The 25,495-nt window shown below is 32.3% G+C and overlaps 2 protein-coding genes and 1 long non-coding RNA gene across 3 annotated transcripts in view; 2 read left to right on the forward strand and 1 right to left on the reverse strand.

The window, feature by feature from the left end:
• The first annotated feature begins 465 nt into the window (after positions 1 to 465).
• qtc (GRIP domain-containing protein quick-to-court) overlaps positions 466 to 25,495 on the forward strand; it is a 372,167-nt gene continuing 347,137 nt past the window's right edge. The window contains exon 1 of the mRNA XM_075297274.1: positions 466 to 599. The gene's annotated coding sequence lies outside the window, so the exon portion shown is untranslated. The remainder of the gene's footprint in view (positions 600 to 25,495) is intronic.
• LOC142226966 (uncharacterized) overlaps positions 5,643 to 25,495 on the reverse strand; it is an 88,667-nt gene continuing 68,814 nt past the window's right edge. The window contains exons 2-3 of the long non-coding RNA XR_012719777.1: positions 5,950 to 6,176; positions 5,643 to 5,889 (exon numbers count right to left, since the gene is read on the reverse strand). This is a non-coding gene — a long non-coding RNA (uncharacterized LOC142226966). The remainder of the gene's footprint in view (positions 5,890 to 5,949; positions 6,177 to 25,495) is intronic.
• On the forward strand, positions 14,127 to 23,749 carry LOC142226963 (uncharacterized). Its single transcript, XM_075297240.1, has 3 exons — positions 14,127 to 14,401; positions 18,849 to 19,110; positions 23,434 to 23,749. The coding sequence occupies exons 1-3, from the start codon at positions 14,295 to 14,297 to the stop codon at positions 23,668 to 23,670; spliced, it is 606 nt and encodes a 201-aa protein (XP_075153355.1). The 5' UTR covers positions 14,127 to 14,294; the 3' UTR covers positions 23,671 to 23,749.

The raw sequence follows: 25,495 nt of genomic DNA on the forward strand, positions 1-25,495 counted from the left end.
ATGCAACAGAGGATTTATAAATAAATTAACATATTAAAAGTTCATATTTGAACAAAGAATTGTAACCAAAACCGCGAAAATACGAAATTTAATTTTGAGCTACATTGCTCTTTACGAACAACACAAAAACAAATGCGCGAAAATTAATGTTTGGGTCTGACTCTTTACGAAAAAATCAAAACGAAATGTCAGAAAATTAATTTTTGGAACTGACACATTTTTTTTAAAGAGAATAGTGGATCATCTATGTATTATAAGGTCTATGCATTTGACAGCTATGAAATAGAGTAATTGCAAGTTTTTGCTAGAGATTTTCCCCCAGTAAAATCTTGCAAGCCATAGCATACGTTAGCAGCTGGTTTTTTGATAAAAAAAAAACAAATCACCAATACAATGTACATGTTCCGCAATTACAATTGGAAGTTAAAACAAGTATATACGGCCGTAAGTTCGGCCAGGCCGAATCTTATGTACCCTCCACCATGGATTGCGTAGGAACTTCTACTAAAGGCTGTCATCCACAATCGAATTACTTGGGTTGCGATAACACTTGCCGATGGCAAGGTATCGTAAAACTTTTTAACACTGTCTTCTAAATTGTAAGTTAGTCCATAAGGGGTATATATTAAACAAAAAAAAAGGCCGATTAAATACGTATATAATTCAGTTTGACAAAATTTTCTATAGAAATAAAATTTTGACAAAATTTTCTATAGAAATAAAAACTTGACAAAATTTTCTATAGAAATAAAATGTTGACAAAATTTTCTATGGAAGTAAAATGTTGACAAAATTTTCTATAGCAATAAAATTTTGACAAAATTTTCTATAAAAATAAAATGTTGACAAAATTTTCTATAGAAATAAAATGTTGACAAAATGTTCTATAGAAATAAAATGTTGACAAAATTGTCTATAGAAATAAAATGTTGACAAAATTTTCTACAGAAATAAATTTTTTACAAAATTTTCTATAGAAATAAAATTTTGACAAAATTTTCTATGGAAATAAAATGTTGACAAACATTGCTATAGAAATAAACTTTTTACAAAACTTTCTATAGAAATGAAATTTTGACAAAACTTTCTATAGTAATAAAATTTGACAATTTTTACATGGCTGTTAGAGGCCATATACTAACGAAATGTACCAAATTTCAACCGCATCGGATGACTTTTGCTCCTCCAAGTGGCTCCGGAGGTCAAATCTGGGGATCGGTTTATATGGGAGCTATATATAATTATGGACCGATATGGACCAATTTTTGCATGCTTGTTAGATACCGTATACTAACATCAGGTACCCAATTTCAAACGGATCGGATGAATTTTACCCCTCCAAGAGGCTCCGGAGGTCAAATCTGGGGATCGGTTTATATGGGAGCTATATATAATTATGGACCGATATGGACCAGTCTTTGCATGGTTGTTAGAGACCATATACTAACACCACGTACCAAATTTCAATCGGGTAGGATGAAGTTTGCTCCTCCAAGAGGCTCCGGAGGTCAAATCTGGGGATCGGTTTATATGGGAGCTATATATATTTATGGACCGATATGGACAAATTTTTGCATGGTTGTTAGAGACCGTATACTAACATCAGGTACCAAATTTCAACCGGATCGGATGAATTTTGTCCCTCCAAGAGGCTCCGGAGGTCAAATCTGGGGATCGGTTTATATGGGGGCTATATATAATTATGGACCGATATGGACCAATTTTGGCATGGTTGTTAGAGACCGTATACTTAGACCACGTACCAAATTTCAACCGGATCGGATGAATTTTGCTGCTCCGGAAGTCTCCGCAAGCCAAATTTGGGGATCGGTTTATATGGGGGCTATACGTAAACGTGGGCCGATATGGCCCATTTTCAATACCATCCGACCTACATCAATAACAACTACTTGTGCCAAGTTTCAAGTCGATAGCTAGTTTCGTTCGGAAGTTAGCGTGATTTCCACAGACGGACGGACAGCCGGACAGACGGACAGCCGGACAGACGGACGGACATGCTTAGATCGACTCAGAATTTCACCACGACCCAGAATATATATACTTTATGGGGTCTTAGAGCAATATTTCGATGTGTTACAAACGGAATGACAAAGTTAATATACCCCCATCCTATGGTGGAGGGTATAAAAAGCAGGATTTCGTTTTTTGGTTTTAATGTTTTAGAGACTAAAATTCTGAATGTGCAAATAGTTACTGAATGTCGTTCACGTACTTTTCAGCAATTTTAAGCAAAGAGAGTAAAATACACTCTTACTCTCTTGCTAGTTTTTACTGGAAAAGTACGCGAACAGACCTAATGTTATATATACATTTTTTTATTTTTTTTTTTTGCGTTTGTTAATCTTCTTGGATCCCATTGAAATTAAAATATATTTTATTTCGCGAGTCAGGAGACTACTCATTAAAATTTCCCCCCAAAGGCTACACACAAAAATTTTTTTTCTGATTCAATCACGAAATTAATTGATCCAATTATTTTTTAATTGAAATGTCCTCAATCACAGAAATAATAGTATCAATTAAAAAGTAAATAATACAATTAAAAAATTAATTGATCCAAATAAAAAATTAATTGATACTATTAAGTTTTGTGATTGATTTTTGTTTCAATTAAAAAAATTGTTAAATCCATTAATGCCCATATGCAAAACAATTTATTGACAGTTTATCGAATGAATTTGTATGGCAAAAGTAGGCTTGACGTTTTCTTTAACTTTTTTGCATATGGGGATAAATTTTGGAGTATTTTTTAAAACTCAATTAAGACTTGGAAAAAATTTTTTGATTTTTTTCTGTGTAGGGTATTGCTCACAAGGCCGGTTTTGTCACAGAAAATTTGTTTATTTCAGTGACAAAGAGAACTCAAGACGTTTTAATTTATATGGGAGTATTTATTGGAAACAAAGTGGGTTGCCTAGGCGATGTACAGTGTCTCACAAACTTAGCTAGCGATATGACTAAGCGGCGGATCATCTCCCAGTTCGGTTCGGTGACGTAGGGGTAGGCTATGTGAGGTGGTATACGAAACCGCGCCAGCTGGAGCTCGGGTCACGGCGATGCGGACGACTGGGCACACGGGGTAGTCGACCTGTCAGAAATCGAGTCGAGGTCAATTGGTCAAGCGATGTACCACAAGCGTATCAAAGTGGCAGTGCTGGCAATGTGAATCACTTGAGGCAACCCCTCTATGTCGTGTCAAGGTGGCGATTGATCACACGGAATCCCAGTCACGTCGGTGCGGAGGTTGCAGTGACTGTTAAGACGCACGGTTCCAATTCGTGTCGGGCTTGAATGTGCATGTGTCGTGTAGACACACTGTTTCCGATTTCTGTCGTATCTGAAAAAAACGGGGCTACAGTGCGTCCAATCAACGTCTTGTCCAATTGGTGGAAGTAACAGTGGTTGGCGAAGACTCACTGTATCCAGGCATTGTTGTGTCGTATCTAGCTTTTGTGTTACCAGTGGCTGGTGAAGACTCACCGTAACCAGTCACGGTCGTGTCAAGCTTTTGTGTTACCAGTGGCTGGTGGAGACTCACGGCAACTGGTCGCTCGTTCTCACAAAACTGGTTGTTTTTTTTTAGTTTTCAATAGCTATGTATTTATTTCCTCGACCTTACAATACAAAAGGTAGCTTACTTTAAAATTCCTAAAAATTCCTCTACTAGTTCCCGTATTTACAACATCTACTCAATACGACGTTCTTACCAAGCATGTCTTGGGGTTTGAAATGTTTTCCCTTTATATGCATTTGAAACCGAGCCGTTTTTCCCGTACAAAAAATCAAGTTCAAAACACAAATTTTCCTCCAAATTATGTCAATTTTATAATGTAAACGCGCGTAATTTGGAATATGCTTAGACTGAACATACTCTTTTCAAAATATATGTCACATTATTAAAATAAAATTTTAAAGAACATAGGGAAGTGAAAATAACTTAAATTTTTTTTTCCTTTGCGATTGCGGTATTTTTAAAAAATGGTGCGTATATTTGAATTTAGAGTAAATGGGAATTTCAAGTTTCCATAGCAACGGTCAAACTTAAACATCTCAACTCGGTGTGAACGGTAAAATGATTTGGAAAAACGAATAAGGAAAACGGGTCAGTGGGAACATAGCATAAATTCTAATTCAGCATTATGGGTATATTCTGCTTCTGACATTTTAAAATTTCAATAGAAAAGGGCTCCAAAAATTAGGAAAAAAAAGCAACTTCAAATTTTATGTTTGTTAAAAAACTAAATTAAAATAAATATATATAAATAATGAACTTAAAATTAAATTTATGTACAATATTTATAAGGGACTTCCTTGGTTGACCTACTTTCCCCTTTTTATAGCGTCCCTACGCATCGTCTCAGTTGCAGCAACGAAAATCCTTTTACATGCAAAAGCATTAAGTTAAATAATAAATATTATATAAAATTAAGTAAATGTTAAATTCATTAATAAATTAAAAGAAATAAATTCAAGCAAAATAAAAAGAAAATTCAAAAATTTACAATTGAACATACAAAACAAAGCAACATAGCAATATACAGCTTAGTGGGGAGCTGTATAGCGTCTTTCGTTGTCACAACGTAAACTAGCTTAAAAACTTATAGATAATTCGAATTATTAAAAATTTGAAAATAATTGCTTTCGATTATTGAAAATATGACTAAGCGTCGGGAATTTCGTTTTTTTTGATGTGTTTTAAGCATAAAATGAATTACCCGTGTACAAATTGGGCAGATCGGAAAAAATTTTATATCTGGTTTGATATTGTTAGATCTGAGCCAAGATGTTAATAGATCTGAGCCAAGATATTATCAGATCTGAGCAGATTCGAAAAATGGTTACATCTGGTCAGATCAAAGTACTATGGAATTGTATGTCTCAAAAGTGGGACATATATAATCAGATATAATTGTATATAATATACATCTAGAAAAAAATAATCTTTTAATGTACCTAGGGTACTAAAAAATGCTTAGGTTAAATTTTCCATCTTATTTTTGACGTTTTATTTCGCCCAAACGCTGCGATATAGCCCTCTCAATTTCCCCAATTGTTTGCGGGTCCCATCCTCGTAAGTTGGCAATTAGCATGGAAAAATCTGCTTAAGTATATTCACCTTTTATAGTTTCTCTTGCTTTATATCTGAGAGCTACCACAGGCTCCAACTGCCTCTGCAACCCTTGGGCTCTCGCTGGTTGCCCAGTTAAGGTTGCCTGTGTTAACACGCTTTTTTAAGCACTCCCTCATGTATTAATTTGTGCGACGATCCAAGGCCATGTCATTAATTACTTTCCAGCATAGACATCGTTGCCAAAGTAAATCACCTGCGGAAATTAAATAAATTAAAGTTTAATCTCATAAGTGAGGGTAATATTCGTACAAATTAAATCTTCTTCGTAATTAGGCCCGAACATTTGATTATCATCATTTTTGTAAGATGCCTCTCTGGCATCAATAATTAAGGTTGCCTGCGTTAACACACTTATTTTTAAGCACTCCCTCAAGCATTTAACTAGCCACATGTGTTGATTTATGCGACGATCCAAAGCCATGTCATTAATTACTTTGCGGCATAGACATCGTTGCCAATGCAAATCATCTGCGGCAATAAAATAAATTAAACTTTAATCTCACAAGTGAGGGAAATATTCGTACAAATTGGATCTTTCTCGTAATTAGGCCCGAACATTTGATTATCATCATTTTTGTAAGATGCCTCTATGGCATCAATAACATCTGAATTTTTTACTGGCTGCAATCGGCCATTCTGCATTCAATTTGGCAGCGATCGGTCAATCAGCGATTGCGATTTTTTAGATTATCCAATTCAGCCTCAGTTTCACGATTTTTTTTTATTTAATGCTGCTCCTAAAAATCGGAAATACATTTTATCCCAGAACGAATAATGATATATAAATGCATATTTACATCTTTACTGGATGAACTAAGTCTCCTTTTCAAAGAGCTTTATAGCCATTTGATAAGAGCTATATGTTTTTTTGCAATTCTTGCAAAATTTGTGATGATGCATAACATATTCTGATCCAAGATTTTGCGGCACTGAACCATCTACTACCACTAGCCTGGTCTCCATTTAGTTTTTCTTGCGACATTTCAGTTGGCGGGATCATAACATTGTTAAATAAGCTACCCATCTTGTAAAAACATAAATTTTATTGATTAACAATTATAAAAAAGATTTTAACAAAACAAAAATATTTTAGAGAAAACTATTGAAAAAAAAAAACATTTCAAACGCATTAAAATGCTATATTGTTAAGATTAAAAAACAAAGTATTTCAAGGACTAAAAATTTGTACCAGGTAGGAAAAGTCCCTAAATGAGTCATTCCAAGAGGTTGTTGAGAATCATCACTTTCGAAAACAGTTCATTTTTTCTGTAGATATCTCAACAGTTATTTTATAAAAGGTCCCAAAACTGGTATGACGTCTTTTATGAGGAAAGATAAAGCTAACTCTAGACGTATTAAATACAAAGTGGTGATAACATCATACCTTAATGGTATAAATAAGTTGAAGCATTTTATAGATCGAATTCGCTCTGGTAACGACATACTGTTGCGTATCATACAGTTTTTTTAAAGGCAGTTGTGCTTCTATGGAAGAACTCAACAATACTTTTTAAGACATAGTCAATCTGTATTAATGACATTTAAACGAATCACATTAGCGGATTTGTCTGTTGCAAAGGCAGCTATTTTGCATTTGACCCACGGCGTAACGATTCTCTGCTTCATTTTAGGGACACCACGAGTTAATCGTGATTAGCTCCGGAGTTTGTGTTTATGGCTTGAGACACGCTTATATTATCAGCAGATTTTTCCCAAATATGATTGCATTACCCTCTGCTATATGTTTTGAGAAAAAAATTTTGACAAATAGCCTTCGTTTCGTATATTAGAATTTCACCTTTATTAGCCAATGAAATATATCCCATAGCCTTTATACACAAATATCAACTTTCAATAAAAGCCTGAAGTTTCTAATAAGACTGTATTTTTCTTTATACCTATATAGAGTTTTAAAATTGTTTATATGAACCAAATTGAGATAAAACCGAATTAAATGTTCAACCCAATAATAAATTATTACTTTATATAAAATAGAATTTTACAAATAATATAATATTAAGATGATTATAATTAAATGTATTTTAAATTTAATGTATGATTTCAAATTTATAAATAAAAATACTGTCATCGTATCTCTTACAAACAATTACAGTTTGAAGATACTATAGCATGAATTATTTCTGTATTTCGAATATAAGAATTTGTATATTATATTGATGTATGTATTTACAATTAAAAATTGTATTTTTATATTGCGATGTGCCTTAAATATAAAAAAAAATATATAAAATAAACATTGCATAAAATTCATTACAATGTGGGTTTTAAGTTTAATTTTGTTTTGTTTAAGCCGGGTACAAGCTGAATTAAAAACAAGTATCTACAGTAGTAGGTTCGGCCGGGCCGAATCTTAAATACCCACCACCATGAATCAAATATAATAGTTTCCTTTGAAAATTACAGTATGCTTTCCACAGATAAATGTAAAGATCAGATTCTGATATTTAGACTAGATCAGATTCTGAATTTATAAGAACCATTTTTTGTTTGAGTTTTAGAGGAATCTTTAACATCTCTTCTAAGTGCAAGAAAATGATGAAATAACGCCTTGTTTTGAAATCTAAAATCTGTGAATTTTCATCCCAATTATTTAAATGACTACGAGAAGTAAAATCTGGAAATTTTGAATTCAGTTTCAAGCAATATCAAGTGCGCCTTCTATACCCTCAATAAGTGAAATCGGTCAATATGGAGGCCTTACCAAATGGACCGATAAAACTAAATCATATACATTTTATTATGGGTCTAAAATTCCAGTGTATTGTCAATTTGCGGCAAATCGGATAAAAACCACAAAACCTAGGTTTTTAACCTAGGAGTTAAATTCGGGAGTTCGGGGTAATGGGGGCTATACCAAAACATGGAAGGATACATACAGTATTCAGCACATTTAATTGTAGTTTAAGAATATAGACCCCAAATCGGAGGGCCGGTTATAAGGGTGCTATATCAAAAACTGTACCAATACTCGTAATATTCCGCACACCCTTTTCTGTTCCTAGAATACCTCTAGATTTCCAATTTCAGGCAAATTGGGTAAAAACTGCGGATTCTAGACGCCCCAGAAGTAAAATCGGGAGATCGGTCTATATGGGGGCTATATCAAAACACGGACACGGACAATCACCATTTTCGGCACATCTCTTTATTTTCCTACAATACCTCTAGATATCCAATTTCAGGCAAATTGGGTAAAAAGTACGGATTTCAGAAGCCCAAGAAGTAAAATCGGGAGATCGGTCTATACGGGGGCTATATCAAAAAATGGATCGGTACTCACCATTTTCGACACACGTATTTATAGTCCTAGAATACCTCTAGATTTCAAGTTTCAAGCAATTGGATAAAAACTACGGATTCTAGAAGCTTAAGACGTAAAATCAGGAGATCGGTTTATATGGGGGCTATATCAAAACATGGTCCGATAATCACCATTTTCGGCATATCTTTTTATTTTCACAGAATACCTCTAGATTTTAAATTGGATTAAAACTACGGATTCTAGAAGCCCAAGAAGTAAAATCGGGAGATCGGTCTATATGGGGGCTATATCAAAACATGGACCGATACACCTCTTTAAGGTCCTAGAATACCTCTAGATTTCCTATTTTAGGCAAATCGGGTAGAAAATACACTTTCTAGAAGCAAAATCGGAAAATCGGTCCATATGGGGGCTATACCAAAGCATGGACCGATAGGCACCATTTTCGGTATACCTTTTGATGGTCCTAAAGTACCTCTAGATTTCCAATTTCAGGTAAATTGGATGAAACCTACTGTTTTTATAAGCCCAAGACCCCAAATCGGCAGGTCGGTTTATATGGGGACTATATTTTTTTATTAATACATTTTATTTACATACAATAGATTTTCAATGCAGATTACAAATTTTTGTGAAAAAAAATCTATATCTAGCAAAGCATATCGCATGTATGTGTATGAAAATTAATACATTTTTCTTCTTCAAATGTTAGTCTCAACTATCTTCACTCAAAGTTTCTGTACTTCAAACATATATTAATGTACTTATATAATAAAGAAAAAGAATCCGTGCCATTTAGTATATTTATTACCTTTTCCTCACTGAGTGTGTGTTCACCTATGTGAAGTGGAGAGTATTCTCTGGGAGATCAAGGTTACATATAGTACATATCCCATCCGTATTATTCTTGAAACATCTAGCTTGCAAATTTAGAAGTCCTCCTCCAGCCTTGATGATTAAACTTGTCGTATGAGTCGGAGATTCATACCAAAAACGATGAGTACTCAAGTTTGCTGCACTGAAAAAACAGTGAACCTTTTTCCATTGCAAAATGAACTAAACTGTAGTAATATTGACCATAATTTAGCCCTTAAGATTTTTTTCAACTTGTCTAGTTTATAATTTTCTTAAATTTTAGTTCATCTATAACATTGTAGTTTAGTTCATTTTTACAACACTATAAGATTTATATACCCCTACCAAGTTAAAAAGTCAGTATTATTTTGGTTTACTTGCTTATTTTGTGGGATACCCGATAATAAAAATTGGTTAACAGTCTCTTTAAAATGTCGACGACTAAACTATTTTTAAATCAATCATTCCACAGTACAGAGAAATTAAATAATTAAAGGAACAACAAACCGTTTTACTATTATGAAAATTATCATATATTAAAATTAAACTTTCTTTAAGCAAAAGTACTTTATTATAAAAACTTATGATGAAAGTTCTTAATACAATGTGTTTTCTGAATAAAAATTATGACCACGTGCAACAGAGAGTAGTTCATTTGAACTCGCTATTTGGACATTTTGACTTATCTTTTTTTCATTCATATCTTGCTGGAAAAAATGGAAACAATAATGAAAATTGTTAAAAATTAACACCATGTAAAGAAATATAATTTTAATTCTTCATTTTAGCTTGTAACTTACCATATTTGGGACATTTTATCAAATGGTGTAAGGAATCCAACTTTTCTTTGGAAAATGTATCTCATAAAATTTGTACCTGAAACAATTAGAGCAATAATGAAGTATTCTAAATAAACTCATAAAATTGTGTTGTTATCGATGTGAAAGATATAATAAAATAAATATTCTAGTTGAAAGAAAGCCAAAGTTTTAATATAAAACTTACCAATTCTCTATTAAATTGTACGCTGAGGGGAAATATAAAAAGTTGTCCAAATTTATTTGGGTTACTCTGAAATTAAATATTTATTTTTTACATTAAATAAAATTATTAAATAGGTTTTCAAAAAATCTAATGAAAAAAATAATAAAATGCATAAAAAACCAAATATTCTTGATATCCCTAGACAGTCATCATTCCTGAAAATGACGACACGTAATTTCATTTTCTATTTAAAATGCATTTTAGCCCATTGGGAAATGGTAAATTTAAGTAATACTAATTCGACCATTTCATGAATTTTTGTTTTATACTACTTAAATAAGAAAATAAATTCAAGTTTGGTTCACTTTTTCGCTCACGATGAAAATTATAGCGTCTTAAAATCAGCCGTAGTCAAAATGACGAAGGATGACGTTTTTGTACAAAAAATAAGAATGACTGTCCAGGGTTAAAAGAAAGTTAAAGAATCCTTACCAATTCACTATTAAATTACAGGCAAAGGAGTACTAAAAATTTGTCCAAATTTTTAAGGGGTTATTCTGAAATTAAATATTTGTTTTTACATTAAAAATTTTACATTGGTTTCCAAAAAATTTGATTAAAGAAATACTAAAATAAGGTATCAAAAACCCTGTAATTTTGATGATAAAAAAGTCATAAAAACGTAAATATTTTAGTTGAAAGAAAGCCAATTTTGAAAAGAAAACTTACCAATTCTCCATTTTTTATATTTGTTCAAATCCATCTGGAGTTGCTCTGAAATTAAATATTGTTTTTACAACAAAGAAAAACATTAAACTGGTTTCAAAAAAATTAATTAACAAATAATAATATACATAAAAAATATTCTTTTTAAAAGAAAGTCATATTAAAAAAATACTTACCAATTTATGAATAAACTATACGCTGAGATGTAATAAAAATTTTCCAAATTCATCTGGAATTGAATATTAATTTTTTACATTGAATAACAAAAATTTCAATACACTTTCAGTTTCAACATTTTTTCCCAAATATTCTTAGTAACTTTTTTCTAAACTACCGATCATCATTTCGCCATCGTATATATCATCGCTAAAATATTAATAACTTTCATTTAAAAGGTTTAATAAGCAAACACCAATATATGTCTCAAAAATCCAAAATATTCCATGCCTTTATATTCCCTTGTTGCATACCTGCTTAAAAGATGCAACAACCCACGCCAACGCCAACTATACAACTGAAGCATGCCAAACAAAACCAAGCAAAGCCAAAGCATTCCTACAACAACAAAAACACATGTGCCTTTATTGAAAACAACACCTCATCCAGCCAAATAAACCATCCGCGAATATCAAACACACACACACACAAACCACTAAATGAACAAAAATAAAAACAACCCCACGCTCATGTATACACAACAAAACTCAAGTAACATCATCTTTACATTAATCACATTCCACTATGCCGATAAAGATCTCTGTACTATGCATTAGTTCATCGCATCTGCTGACAATTTACTCTAAGAATAATATTCGTAAAGGCACTCCAGTTTATGAACGATGAAACGTTTAACTTAAAATTTGCAAAATTTTCATGAAATGTTATCTATCATTTTTGACGAAAATGTCTATAAATTTAATTACATGTGAACTAAAAATATTTCATTGGGTAATTTTTTACCAACAATTATTAACTATAGGAATTGTCAGTAAGAAATTGCTATCCACTTTCAAGTTCATTTTTCGTAAAAAAATATTTTCTCATACAAAAAATCTTATAGTAAATTGCACTTATTATTTAGAAAATACTTTACATCTCACAAGTAGTTTTATAGCATGACAAACGAATTTTTAACTACCAGTTAAGAAGTTTTTTAAGGAAATTTCCATCGTATTTTGTAGGCCATGAACTAAACGATTGCTACTTAGAATTTGTAAAATTTCCTTTCGAGTAGTTAATTTTCGTTGAAGATACGAAAAATTAACTAAAATTCTGGAAAATTCTTGTAATAAATTATTGTAAAAATCTTCTTAAATTTACGATACACTTTTTTTCTGTGTGTATAAATCATGAAATTGGGAATTTAATGCGTGATTGGCAAAGTCAGTTATTTCCCATTTCGATAGATGATCGAGAATCTGACGTTCATACAAACATAAAGGTGTTCCTGTATCCGAAATAGAAAGTTGTATCGAGCTGCAAATTGCCCTCCATTCACTTGTCCAAAACACATCAAGTTCAATTATCCTCTCCGCTAGTATGCGTGGCAATCTATTGGGACCAAGTCGCAGTACCTTGTTTACGTACGTAAAATGAGATTTTAGTGTTGATATGAACATAGAGCTAATTCCAGTCTCCAAGTAATATTTTGTGGAAGATGTAGAATTCTTTTTATAAAGAACCGGAAGAGTTTCTCTACATCATCGTAACGCTCATACCCCCAGACCTGAGCATATAACATAATGGATCGACAACAAGCCTCAAAAATCTTCAATTTGTTCCTAGCTGAAATTCTAGGATGGTTCATATATTTAGACCAAGTTGAATTAATGGCAATCTTCGCGGCTGAAAGTTTACTATGTAGATGTATTTTAAATGATAGGTTGAACTCCAAGGTAAGTGTAACTATTTACAACCTCTATATTCTCATTTCCATAGACCCAATTCAAGCCAGATGGGATCCTTGACCCTAAAAATATTGTCGACGGTGGAATACTCCTTCATGAATCCTGCTTCATACTCATTTAAAATTTGGTTATGGTCGATCCATTCATTTATTCTGTTCAGCAGAATATTGCAGAATATTTTGCAAATCGTATCAATCAAGGAGAGACCTCTATAATTCGTAGGTACATTTGGATCTCCCTTCTTATATAAGGGAATTAAAATAGACTCCCTGAATGACAATGGGATTTCCTCATGGAGGAAGATGTAGTTGAACATATGGGGACTATATGAAAATTTGGACCGATATAGCCCATCTTCGAACTTGACCTGTCTGCAAACAAAAGACGAATCTGTGCCAAATTTCAGGACGATAGCGCCATTATTGAAGGCTGTAGCGGGATTACAACAGATAGACAGACGGACATGCTTATATCGTCTTAGAATTTCTCCCTGATCAAGAATATATATACTTTATATAGTCGGAAATCGATATTTCGATGTGCTACAAACGTCACCATTCTATGGTGGTGGGTATAAAAATAATAACACCCCCCCCCCCAAAAAAAATAAAATAATGCCAATTTTGAGAAAATTTTACAATACTGGCAACACTGATTTCCACATTGTCAGAGAGAATAAAAAGACAAGAGGACTAAACTGTGAAGAGAAACTGCGTTAGTAGGTGGCAGTAATGAGGAAAATTTCTCTAATATCATGCAGTTTTTGTCGGTGCTTCTTCTTTCAAATATCATACAGTTTGCGTCGGCGTCACCCAGTTCAGTTCTCTGCCTGCTTTACGAAACGTAAGGAAAATAGGATTTAGAACCTACTTTGTTCTTTTATATAAATCTTTTCATTCTATTAAATTTTTTGGCAGACAATTTGAAATTATAACTGCCGATGCCTTTATAAAGAATTTATCAAAACAGCGCTTCGACCGCAACGTCGGCAATACCAAAGCTGCAGGCATTGTGCGACATCTATACGGTTGACATTTGTTGTATTTGTAGAAGAGTGCTTTTCGTTCTCTTGTCTTTTTATTCTCTCTGACATTGTTACTAAAACATCCGTCCGAACGTTCCATAAAACACACAGCGTTATCGGTGAATCCCACATTTATAACAAAAGTATTTCGTTGTATTTAGTTTATGTACATGTGAATGCAATATATTCACTTTGTATTTTAATGTTGAATCAGTAGATATTGACAAGACCTGCAGTAAACGTGATCAGCGGATAACTTTACAACTGAAAAGTTGAATTGTGATTTTACTTTTTATAAATATAGAAGTTCTTTTTATTGATTTAATAAAATTAAAATTCAAATAAATACCGTAATCAGCAAATATGAAACCATTAATACGAATTATTTTGTGTCTAACCGTATGTCTAATAGCGACGGCCCATGAGAAAATTGAAGAAAACGAGCAGATAGAAGTTCACATTGTATATTGGTAAGTAAAGAACACACACATATATAACGTATATAATATGTAATTGATAACTACAATTTGTATATGAAATTCACAATCATGCCAATTTATTGTAATGATCGAACATACTTTAAATAAAAATATAAAGATATACATATCTGACTTAAGTCAGTACTTGAGCAATTTTCAGTAAGGGCCACTGCTCATTTGGCCTACATCCGTTTTTATATAAATCATAAAATTATATAAACTGTTCACTCTGCTTTGTTCACTATTGCATATAGACCGGTATGCACCTCTTGCGAAAAATCCTTCCTTCTCATAAGAAATGCATTGCCATTTATGCTAACGAAATTTTCGATACCGGCAATAATTTTTGTGGAATTTTGTGCACTTTATAATGGTAAAATTTTGTTGAGCCTCGAAATTAAAACACTATATAATTCAGTATACATTAAAATCTGAACTCATACGATAAATATGTATTAGAAGTATAGGCAAATTGGAGTAATTTTTGCAAGTTTTCGACATAGCAGTGGCGATTTTATAAGGAAAACGTGGTTAGTTTGACATTTTTGCCCAAATCGGAAAAACATATTTCAACCAAAAATTTGACATACATTTTAATTCCACTCTCTGTGCAAAATTTCATGTAAATTGGATTACAACCTCTGTGGTCATATGACGGAAAATTTCGCGAAAGATATACATGTGGGAGCTATATCGAAATCTGGACCCATTTCAAGCAAAATAGACATGCATATCCAGAACCTTAATTCTACTCCCTGTGCAATGTTTCAAGTAAATCGGAGTACAACTTTGGCCTCTGTGGTCATATTAATGAAAATCGGGCGAATGATATATATGGGAGCTATATCTAAATCTAAATCGATATCAATGAAATTTACCATACTTCACTACACTACTAATTATACTCCCAGTGCAAAATTTCAAGCAAATTAGGCTAAAACTCTGGCTTCTGGGGCCATATAAGTCCATATCGGACGAAAGATATATATGGGTGCTATATCAAAATCTGAACCGATTTCAACTAAATTTGGTACACTTGACTGTAGTACTAATTGTTCTTCTTGTGCAAAATTTCAAGCAAATTAGGGTCAAACTCTGGCTTCTGGGGTCATATAAGTGCATATCGGACGAAAGAATTATGGCTGCTATATCTAAATCTGAACCGATTTCAACCAAATTCGGCACACTTTACCACACTATCAATTGAACTCCTTGCTCAAAATTTAAATCAAATCTGGGCCATATTAGTTGATGTCGGCCGAAAGATATATATGGGAGCTATATCTAAATCTGAACCGATTTAAACTAAAATTGGAATGCGCATCCAGAACGTTAATTCTACTCCCTGTACAAAATTTAAAGCAAGTCAGGTTAAAACTCTGGCTTCTGGGGTCATAAAAGCGCATATCGGGCGAAAGATATATATGGGAGCTATATCTAAAACTGAACCGATTTTAACCAAATTCGGCACACTTTGCCACACTATAAATTGAACTCCTTGCGCAAATTTTTCAGCAAATCAGGTTGAAATTCTGGCCCATATTAGTAGTTATAGGCCGAAAGATATATATGGGAGCTATATCTAAATCTGAGCGGATTTCAAAATCAATAGGTTTCTATTCTGACCCAAACCAGAAACTTGTGCCAAATTTGAAGTCGATTGGAGTAAAATTGCGACCTAGACTTTGATCACAAAAATGAGTTCACAGCCAGACGGACATGGACAGATCGACTCAGTAACCCATCCTCAACATTATTGCCAAAGACACGATGTGCCTATCTCGTCTCCTTCTGGGTGTTGCAAACATATTCACTAACTTATAATACCCTGTTCCACAGTGTGGCGCATTCCTAAAGATTCAGTCTATTGCTATGGTTAATATACTGAATCTTTAGAATACGGGTACTGAGGACATACGAAACGGTTGAGACTAGACGGGAGGGGTGGGATATAGGACACGGGGATTTTCCTTCAATAGTCTGATTCCGGACTGCGAGGTAGGGCCACTGTTCGGGATGTTGGTATAGTGGTCTAGGAACACAGTTTGTGTTCCGATACTAAGCAGAAGAAAATGGACCATTAGGAGATGTAATAGGAGTTATTATTTTAGACTTCTATATTAGGCTTCCATTAATATCCGCATATAGATGTAGGGGACGAGGCTGGGGTTTAATTACTGTGACTGGTAGAGTAGGTATAGGACTTTAGGACGGGGATAGGGATGCCAGATTTTGAAGAGGCATAAAGAGCACATTCAGTTGATAAAACGAGCACACTTTTTCAAATAAAATAAAAACATTTAATTCCATAATAATTCATTTAAACATAAAAAGGTTCATAACATATACATACATAAAATAAACCACTTTCAACTCAAGCTAATTTTCTTACAATACTTTGTAAGTTCGGTGTTTTTGTGAAAAATGTTATTGAAAGAAGTTTGTTTACATTTAGAACAGAGTACAAAGTGAAGAAGCAACATCGGCTCTGATATATAAGGTAAAACACTATTTAATTAGAAAACAACGGTGTAGGAAAATCTAGTAGTGTGACATTTACGTATGTTCAGTTTACTTTTACCATTTATTGAATCGCGATGGAGTAATATTTGTTGTGATGCATAAAAAGAGTACTTAACTAAGTTGTTTTAAGAGCACGTTTTGTAAAAAAGAGCACATGTGCTCTTTAAAAGAGCACGTCTGGCATCCCTAGACGGAGAGGGTGTCTGAAGCGGATTAGATGGGTGGGCAAATATCTGACATTTATTACGGACGTGGGAATCGGGGGATTCCACAACTTAGTTTTGTTGTGTTTGAGTCCAATGTCTAGGTTATAGTTATATCGGTTGGAGGAGTCTAAGGATTCCCCAGAATGGTTGTGTTGAGTCTTTGGAGTCCAAAATCTGTATTATTTATTCACATTTTATTTGGTATTTGGTATTTGTATTATATTTTATACTTTTATTATATTATAATATTGGGTATTTATAGGTATTGTAATAGGTACGCATTAAATATTATTTTATTAGTTGGGGGTAGTAAGCCTACTTATGAGACCCGTTGGCGTGGGTCGAAAACGTTATAGGCAAGCCAAATATGGCCTAAACGGCAAAGTGAGGATAGATATAGGAGTTTTTCCTCCTCATATATGAGGACAATATACTTTTATTAGGGTAGGAGTGTTGGATAAGGTCATAGGGTATTATGTATATATTTACAAATTTATTTGTATCATATTTATTTATTTTTTATCTATTTATTATTTGATATTTCATACTGGACATGATACGGTGACTGGGATGTAGGGCCTCCCATTATAGAAAGGAACACCATTTATTCGTAGTTCATTAGCAATTGTAGAGTTTTCTTGTTGATCAATTTTTTTATTAAGTTCTTGTATAGCAATGGTCACTTCATCAGGTTTATTTATTTGAGTAATTTGTGATTTTAAATCCAAAACTTCATTCTCAAGATTTATAATTTTGTCAGCTAGTGTTTCTAGTTTAGTAACACGTTCATTAAGAGTCAATATTTGATTTTGAAAGTCATTGAATTTCTTATCAATTACACTTATAAGGTGGGTTTCACTCTCTTTAATTGAGTTGGTGATTTTAGAGTCTATCTCATTTAACATACGAGTTTCACTCGCCCTCATTGATACAGTAAGCAATTCGTGTTGTTTTTCAAAACGTTTATCGATGAGCATAACGATGCGTTGAGGAGATTCATAATCGGAGAGTCTAGGGGTCTTGCTTAGCCTCTCGGAGAATGATGTTTGTAGAATTTCCCTCATTCGTTTAGGCGCATTGGGAGGAACAACATTCACACTGTGAATGTCTACAAAACTATCATCATGCATTGTTGTTGTATTATGCTCTGTAGAGTTGGAGAGCGTATTTGTGCTTCTTAAGCTTTGTTTGTTTATTTGATTCGTGTGTTTTTGGCGCCAAAGAGAAGCCATCACTCTCACTGTGATTGTTGTGTGTGTGATTGAGATAATTTTCTTCCATTGTGGCTGTATTTAACTCCATCAAACTGTGAGCGAATTCGTATAGTGCTTGTTCTTGATATATTTAGTTTGTTTTGATTATATATTTATTTTGTTTATTGAATTCGATGGGATTTCAACAGTTTATCTATAGTTTGTTATGTTTATATAAACTTATATATTGTTTGACAAATGTAAACAAGTATGTAGTTCAAAGATAAAACAGTTGTTATAAATTTAAATATGAAAAAACGACTTGGAACACTTATTTTTGATTTTTCTCTGGAGCTGCACAAAAACACGTCTACTCTCTTTTGCTCTGTTAAGAAGATTTATGATATAAAGAAATCTAAATGAGGTATTTCTCAAACACAGAAAAATATTTAAGACAACAATAATACCCCTTAATAATACTAAATTCCCTATACCCAATTCTTTTACTATTTTCAGTGAACATAGTTACAAGGAGAAGTTTGACACATATGCTAATTTGTTATCGAAAACACATGACAATGTAAGAGTGAGTGGCAGCTTCTACAAACCATCTATAAAGCACATGATCAAAGCCATAACCTTTACGATCGGCGGCTTTGTTTTAAGCGGTCTAATAATGTTTCCCCCATCATGGTTTCCTAAAATAGGAGGAATAATTAAGAGATTCATAATAGGTTTATTTGGTTTCTTAATTGTTGTTCCGTCTTGTTTTCGTGAAGTAAGTATTACCAATGCGCTAAGAATACTCAATTTTAAGCCATTAACATGTCACGCAAAATCCGCATTTACTATACCATCCGACATATATTAATAACAACTACTCGTACCAAGTTTCAAGTCATTAGCTTGTTTCGTTCGAAAGTTAGCGTTACTTCAACAGACGGACAAAGCTAGATCGACTAAGAATTTAACCACGATCCAGAATGTACCAGGCATACCGGTATGAAGTGATCGTCAAGATACAAATGTCTCGATAGGGAACGACCCTATTTGTTTCCTATGCCATCTATGCCCACCAAAAAAATCTGGAAGTAGATCTAAAGGCACAACTCTAAAAACACTTCCAAAAATGTACTCCCACCCAAAGAAAAGTGGACTTCTAAAATCAAGTTTCCAATTCTTATTTTTAGCCTGAATTCGCACTTAAGTACGACTTGAATCAAGTAAACTTTTCTCTATTAATTTTTTGAGTGCCCAAAGATGTTCTTTATTTTAACTACCCAGGAAGTTCTTCTTAATTAAACTTCTTTTTAAATCGTTTTGTTTCAAATGGGTTAGAAACAGTGTAAGAATTAATAATATGGTATAAATTATTTAGATTTTTTTTTTCGAAAAAATACAATTGAGAATTTTTTAAAATATTTGGTCAAACGTTTCAGACAACCGATAGATGACATTAAAAATAATAAAAAAAATTATAAAAATTATTTATTTGGCAAAATTTTACAAATTTTTTTAATTCACACCCAAAACACTGAAATCAAATCACACCTTAAGAAGTGATGCAAATTCAGTGCAACGGCATGTTAATTTCATCGCTTCTGCCCCAATTTTATACCACTTCCGGATCCAAAATGAACATTTTTCACTACTTTATGGCGAGGCTTTTTTTAATGGGAAGTCATTGAACAGACAACATCATCTTTTTTCATCGTGTTAAAAATGTCGAATTTTGTAACAGAAAGTGATGATTTGAGGACAGCATTAATTTTTTTTGTTTTCATTTGAAGAAACTTGCTGTGGAGTCTCATCGAATGCTTGTCGAGACATATGGTGATACTCTATCAGAAGCAACTTGCAAAAGTTGGTTTCAACGGTTCAGAAATAACGAAAAAGTTTGAAGACGCCTAATTGGATGGAGAGATAACACTTTCAGTCAAAAGCAAATGATGCACAACAAACAATTTCTGACCGTTGAAAAGCTATGGGAAAGATCCAAAACGTATGGAAAATGGATACCACATTAAATAAAATGCTAATTTCATACCGGTATACCTCGTATCAATAGAACCGGTGTTACCAATAGAATGCCTCAAAACGTCTATTAAAATTTTTGTGATATAAACCAGAGAACTGCAACCGGTGACTTTTTTTCGCATTGCAATCTTACCCACAAAAATTCGGTGTCAGTGACTAAGACACCACTTACCGTGTGATCTCCTACATTCATACAAATGTAAGCAAAAACAAGTAAGGAAAGTCTAAAGTCGGGCGGGGCCGACTATATTATACCCTGCACCACTTTATAGATCTAAATTTTCGATACCATATCACATCCGTCAAATATGTTGGGGGCTATATATAAAGGTTTGTCCCAAATACATACATTTAAATATCACTCGATCTGGACAGAATTTGATAGACTTCTACAAAATCTAAAGACTCAAAATTTAAGTCGGCTAATGCACTAGGGTGGAACACAATGTTAGTGAAAAAATATGGGAAACATTTAAATCTGAAGCAATTTTATGGAAACTTCGCAAAAGTTTATTTATGATTTATCGCTCGATATATATGTATTACAAGTTTAGGAAAATTAGAATCATTTTTACAACTTTTCGACTAAGTAGTGGCGATTTTACAAAGAAAATGTTACCAACATTGACTATTTTTGTCGAAATCATAAAAACATATATATGGAAGCTATATCTAAATCTGAACCGATTTCAACCAAATTTGGCACGCATAGCTACAATGCTAATTCTACTCCCTGTGCAAAATTTCAACTAAATCGGATTCAAAAACTGGCCTCTGTGGTCATATGAGTGTAAATGGGGCGAAAGCTATATATGGGAGATATATCTAAATCGGAACCGATTTCAACCAAATTTGGCACACATAGCTACAATGCTAATTCTACTCCCTGTGCAAAATTTGAACTAAATCGGATTTAAAAACTGGCCTCTGTGGTCATATGAGTGTAAATCGGGCGAAAGCTATATATGGGAGATATATCTAAATCGGAACCGATTTCAACCAAATTTGGCACGCATAGCTACAATGCTAATTCTACTCCCTGTGCAAAATTTCAACTAAATCGGAGCAAAAAATTGGCCTCTGTGGTCATATGAGTGTAAATCGGGCGAAAGCTATATATGGGAGATACATCTAAATCCGAACCGATTTCAACCAAATTTGGCACGCATAGCTACAATGCTAATTCTACTCCCTGTGCAAAATTTCAACTAAATCTGAGCAAAAAATTGGCCTCTGTGGTCATATGAGTGTAAATCGGGCGAAAGCTATATATGGGAGATATATCTAAATCTGAACCGATTTCAACCAAATTTGGCACGCATAGCTACAATGCTAATTCTGCTCCCTGTGCAAAATTTCAACTAAATCGGAGTAAAAAATTGGCTTCTGTGGTCATATGAGTGTAAATCGGGCGAATGCTATATATGGGAGCTATATCTAAATCTGAACCGATTTCAACCAAATTTGACACGCATATCTACAATGCTAATTCTACTCTCTGTGCAAAATTTCAACCAAATTGGGGTAAAACTCTGGCTTCTGGGACCGTATTAGTCCATATCGGGCGAAAGATATATATGGGAGCTATATCTAAATCTGAATCGATTTCAATAAAATTTGGCACACTTGACTATAGTACTAATTGTTCTTCTTGTGCAAAATTTTAAGCAAATTAGGGTAAAACTCTGGCTTCTGGGGCCATATAAGTCCATATCGGGCGAAATATATATATGGGAGCTATATCTAAATCTGAACCGATTTCTTCCAAAATCAATAGGGATCTATTCTGAGCCAAAACACATACTTGTGCCAAATTTGAAGTCGATTGGACTAAAACTGCGACCTAGACTTTGATTACAAAAATGTGTTCACGGACAGACGGACATGGCTATATCGACTCAGGAGCCCACCCTGAGCATTTTTGCCAAAGACACCATGTGTCTATCTCGTCTCCTTCTGGGTGTTGCAAACATATTCACTAACTTATAATACCCTGTTCCACAGTGTGGAGCAGGGTATAAAAACACCAGTATATTATCATGTTCGTTTGCAGTGCTTTGCGATGTTAAACCAGTCGGCATAGTAGCAATGATCGGTAAACAAAAAACGAGTGTGGTGGAGAATACGTACACTGAAGTAGTTATGAGGTAACCAATTTGAGTAATTGTTTTATTACGTTGTTTGAGAGACCAACACTCATACTAACAACCACCGACAGTGGTCGGTTGCGTTGGATATTGGTGGTGGAAATTCATTTTACCAATTAGTGTTTTAAGATTGTAAATATTGGTGTTTACTAAATACACTGGTCGGTTGCGGTAGATCGCAGCCGTTTTCTGATATGAACCTAATATGACACCGCGGCATGACATTCTAACTACTTCCTGAGATGTTATTTTTTATTATGAATAAAAAAATAAAGAACGCTTGTTCAAATATCATCAGCGGCAAGTTTTTTATTAAATATTTTTCTAAAAAATTATTTTTTTTTATGTTATACATCGTTTTTATTATGTTTTTACTTTTTGCATATATTTTTCTATAAATATATTTTTTCCATTAAAATATACAAAAAAAATTATCGTAATTTCCAAAACCTTCCCAAAAAAACGACAAACGGCACAGGTTCGAATACCAGCGGGGATGAATTTTTTATATTTTTATTTTATTTTATTTTTACTTTTTATTGTTTTTCCATTCTTTTTTGCGAAATTCAAAAATTCATTTGTCAAAAACTTAAATTTTCACTTAAAATAGCCTAACTCTCCTAACTTTGTAAGACTTGTCCAAAAGGACTGCATCAGAAATAGAAAAAAAACTCAATAGGGGATCCCGGAATGCGCTTTAAAAGAAATGTTTGTGGAACAACTTCCAATTTTTTTTTAATGGGTCATTAAAAAGGTTTAGACGATCAATTTAAGATGTCCCCTAGAACAAAAAAAAAAAATAGCGAGGATTCCTAGTATAGATTAAATGTCACAAAAGCTCAATATGGCTCTGGCCTAAAATACATTTGTTTATTTCGACTATATTTATATTTTACATATATATTTATATATTACAGAACATTAAAATAAGTGCATTTGAAGTCTACGTAAATGATGTTTTGAAGTGGTCTACTCTTGAGAAGAAATATGTGCCGAATATTGATGACATTCACAAAATGGTTGATCCAAACTACATAAAAGAAATTACTACCGATGACCGAGGTCCTGCAGTTTTTATATTTGTAGTAATTATAATCATTACATTACTACTATCTACAGATTCCAAGCGTCCAAGGCGTCCAAGGCGTTATTGAATCGACTGGTTAATAATGTTGAAAATGTTATCCAGAATTTTTGTATTTTATTATTAATAAACAAAAATAACACTCATAACTTATATTGTAATTTTCAGACTATTTTCTATGACTCTATATTTAAATTAAGAAAATTTGTTTTATTTCATTTCTCATTCACACTTACAATTTAACAAAGTACACCCAAAAAAAGTGCCCTCAAAAATAAAAGAAAAACTTTCATCTGTTTAGTTTAGTCATTTTGTTTCCATTAAGTTTAATTTTTGTATAAAAAAATAAATTTACTTGATTCAGTAAGAATTTCCTAAATTGAAAGTAGTTAGAAATTGTTTTTTAACTAGAATAAAATATGAAATTTAATAAAAAAAAACTGATTTCTTCTCGGGTACTAAGAATTTACAACGAATAAGTAAGTTCTCATACACTGATGTAAAGTATCAATAAAAATAAACAAAAACCTAACTTTCCTCAAATTTAGTAAAATTGTTTTTATGAGACGAAATATCTATAGAAAGAAAAATAAATAGAGGACGACATCGTTAGTGAGGTCACTTTCACGGATGCCACATTGGTAGAATTCTACCAAAAATGATAGAAAAAAAATTTGGACAAAATCTTGTAAAGAAATAAAATTCTGACAAAATTTTCGATAGAAATAAAATTTTGACAAAAATTTCTGTAGAAATAAAGTTTTGACAAATTTTTTTATTGAAATAAAATGTTGACAAAATTTTCTATAGAAATAAAATATTGATTAAATTTTTTATAGAAATAAAATTTTGACACAATTTTTCTTAGAAGTAAAATTTTCACAAAGTTTTCTATAAACAAAGAAAATTTTGACAAAATTTTCTATAGAAGTAAAATTTTGACAAAATTTTCTATAGAAATAAAATTTTGACAACATTTTCTATTGAAATAAAATTCACGATGCCAAAATTGGTAGAATTCTCCATAATTCTTCCAGTTTTCCTCAAATTTAGTAAAATTGTTTTTATGAGACGAAATATCTATAGAAAGAAAAATAAGTAGACGACGACATCGTTAGTGCGGTCACTTTCAGAATGCCACAATTGGCAGAATTCTACCAAAAATGGTAGAAAAAATTTGGACAAAACCTTTTAAAGAAATAAAATTCTGACACAATTTTCTATAGAAATAAAATTTTTACAAAATTGTCTATAGAAATAAAATTTTGACAAAATTTTCTATAGAAATAAAATTTTTACAAAATTTTCCGTAGAAATAAAATTTTTACAAAATAATAAAAAAATAAATAAAATAAAAAATAAAAATTTCTATAGAAATAAAATTTTCTATAGAAATTAAATTTTGACAAAATTTTCTATAGAAATAAAATTTTGACAAAATTTTCTATAGAAATAAAATTTTGACAAAATTTTTTAACGAAATAAAATTTTGACAAAATTTTCTATAGAAATAAAATATTGATTAAATTTTTTATAGAAATAAAATTTTGACAAAATTTTCCTTAGAAATAATTTTGACGAAGTTTTCTATAGACAAAGAAAATTTTGACAAAATTTTCTGTAGAAATAAAATTTTAACAAAATTTTCTATAGAAATAAAATTTTTACAAAATTTTCTATAGAAATAAAATTTGAACAAAATTTTCCGTAGGTATAAAATTTGTACAAAATTTTCTATAGAAATAAAATTTTCTATAGAAGTTAAATTTTGAAAAAATTTTCTATAGAAATAAAATTTTGACAAAATTTTCTATAGAAATAAAATTTTGACAAAATTTTCTATAGAAATAAAATTTTGACAAAATTTTCTATAGAAATAAAATTTTGACAAAATT

Source organism: Haematobia irritans, chromosome 2 (assembly GCF_050003625.1).
Source record: "Haematobia irritans isolate KBUSLIRL chromosome 2, ASM5000362v1, whole genome shotgun sequence".
In the NCBI taxonomy this organism is placed as follows: Eukaryota; Metazoa; Arthropoda; class Insecta; order Diptera; family Muscidae; genus Haematobia; species Haematobia irritans.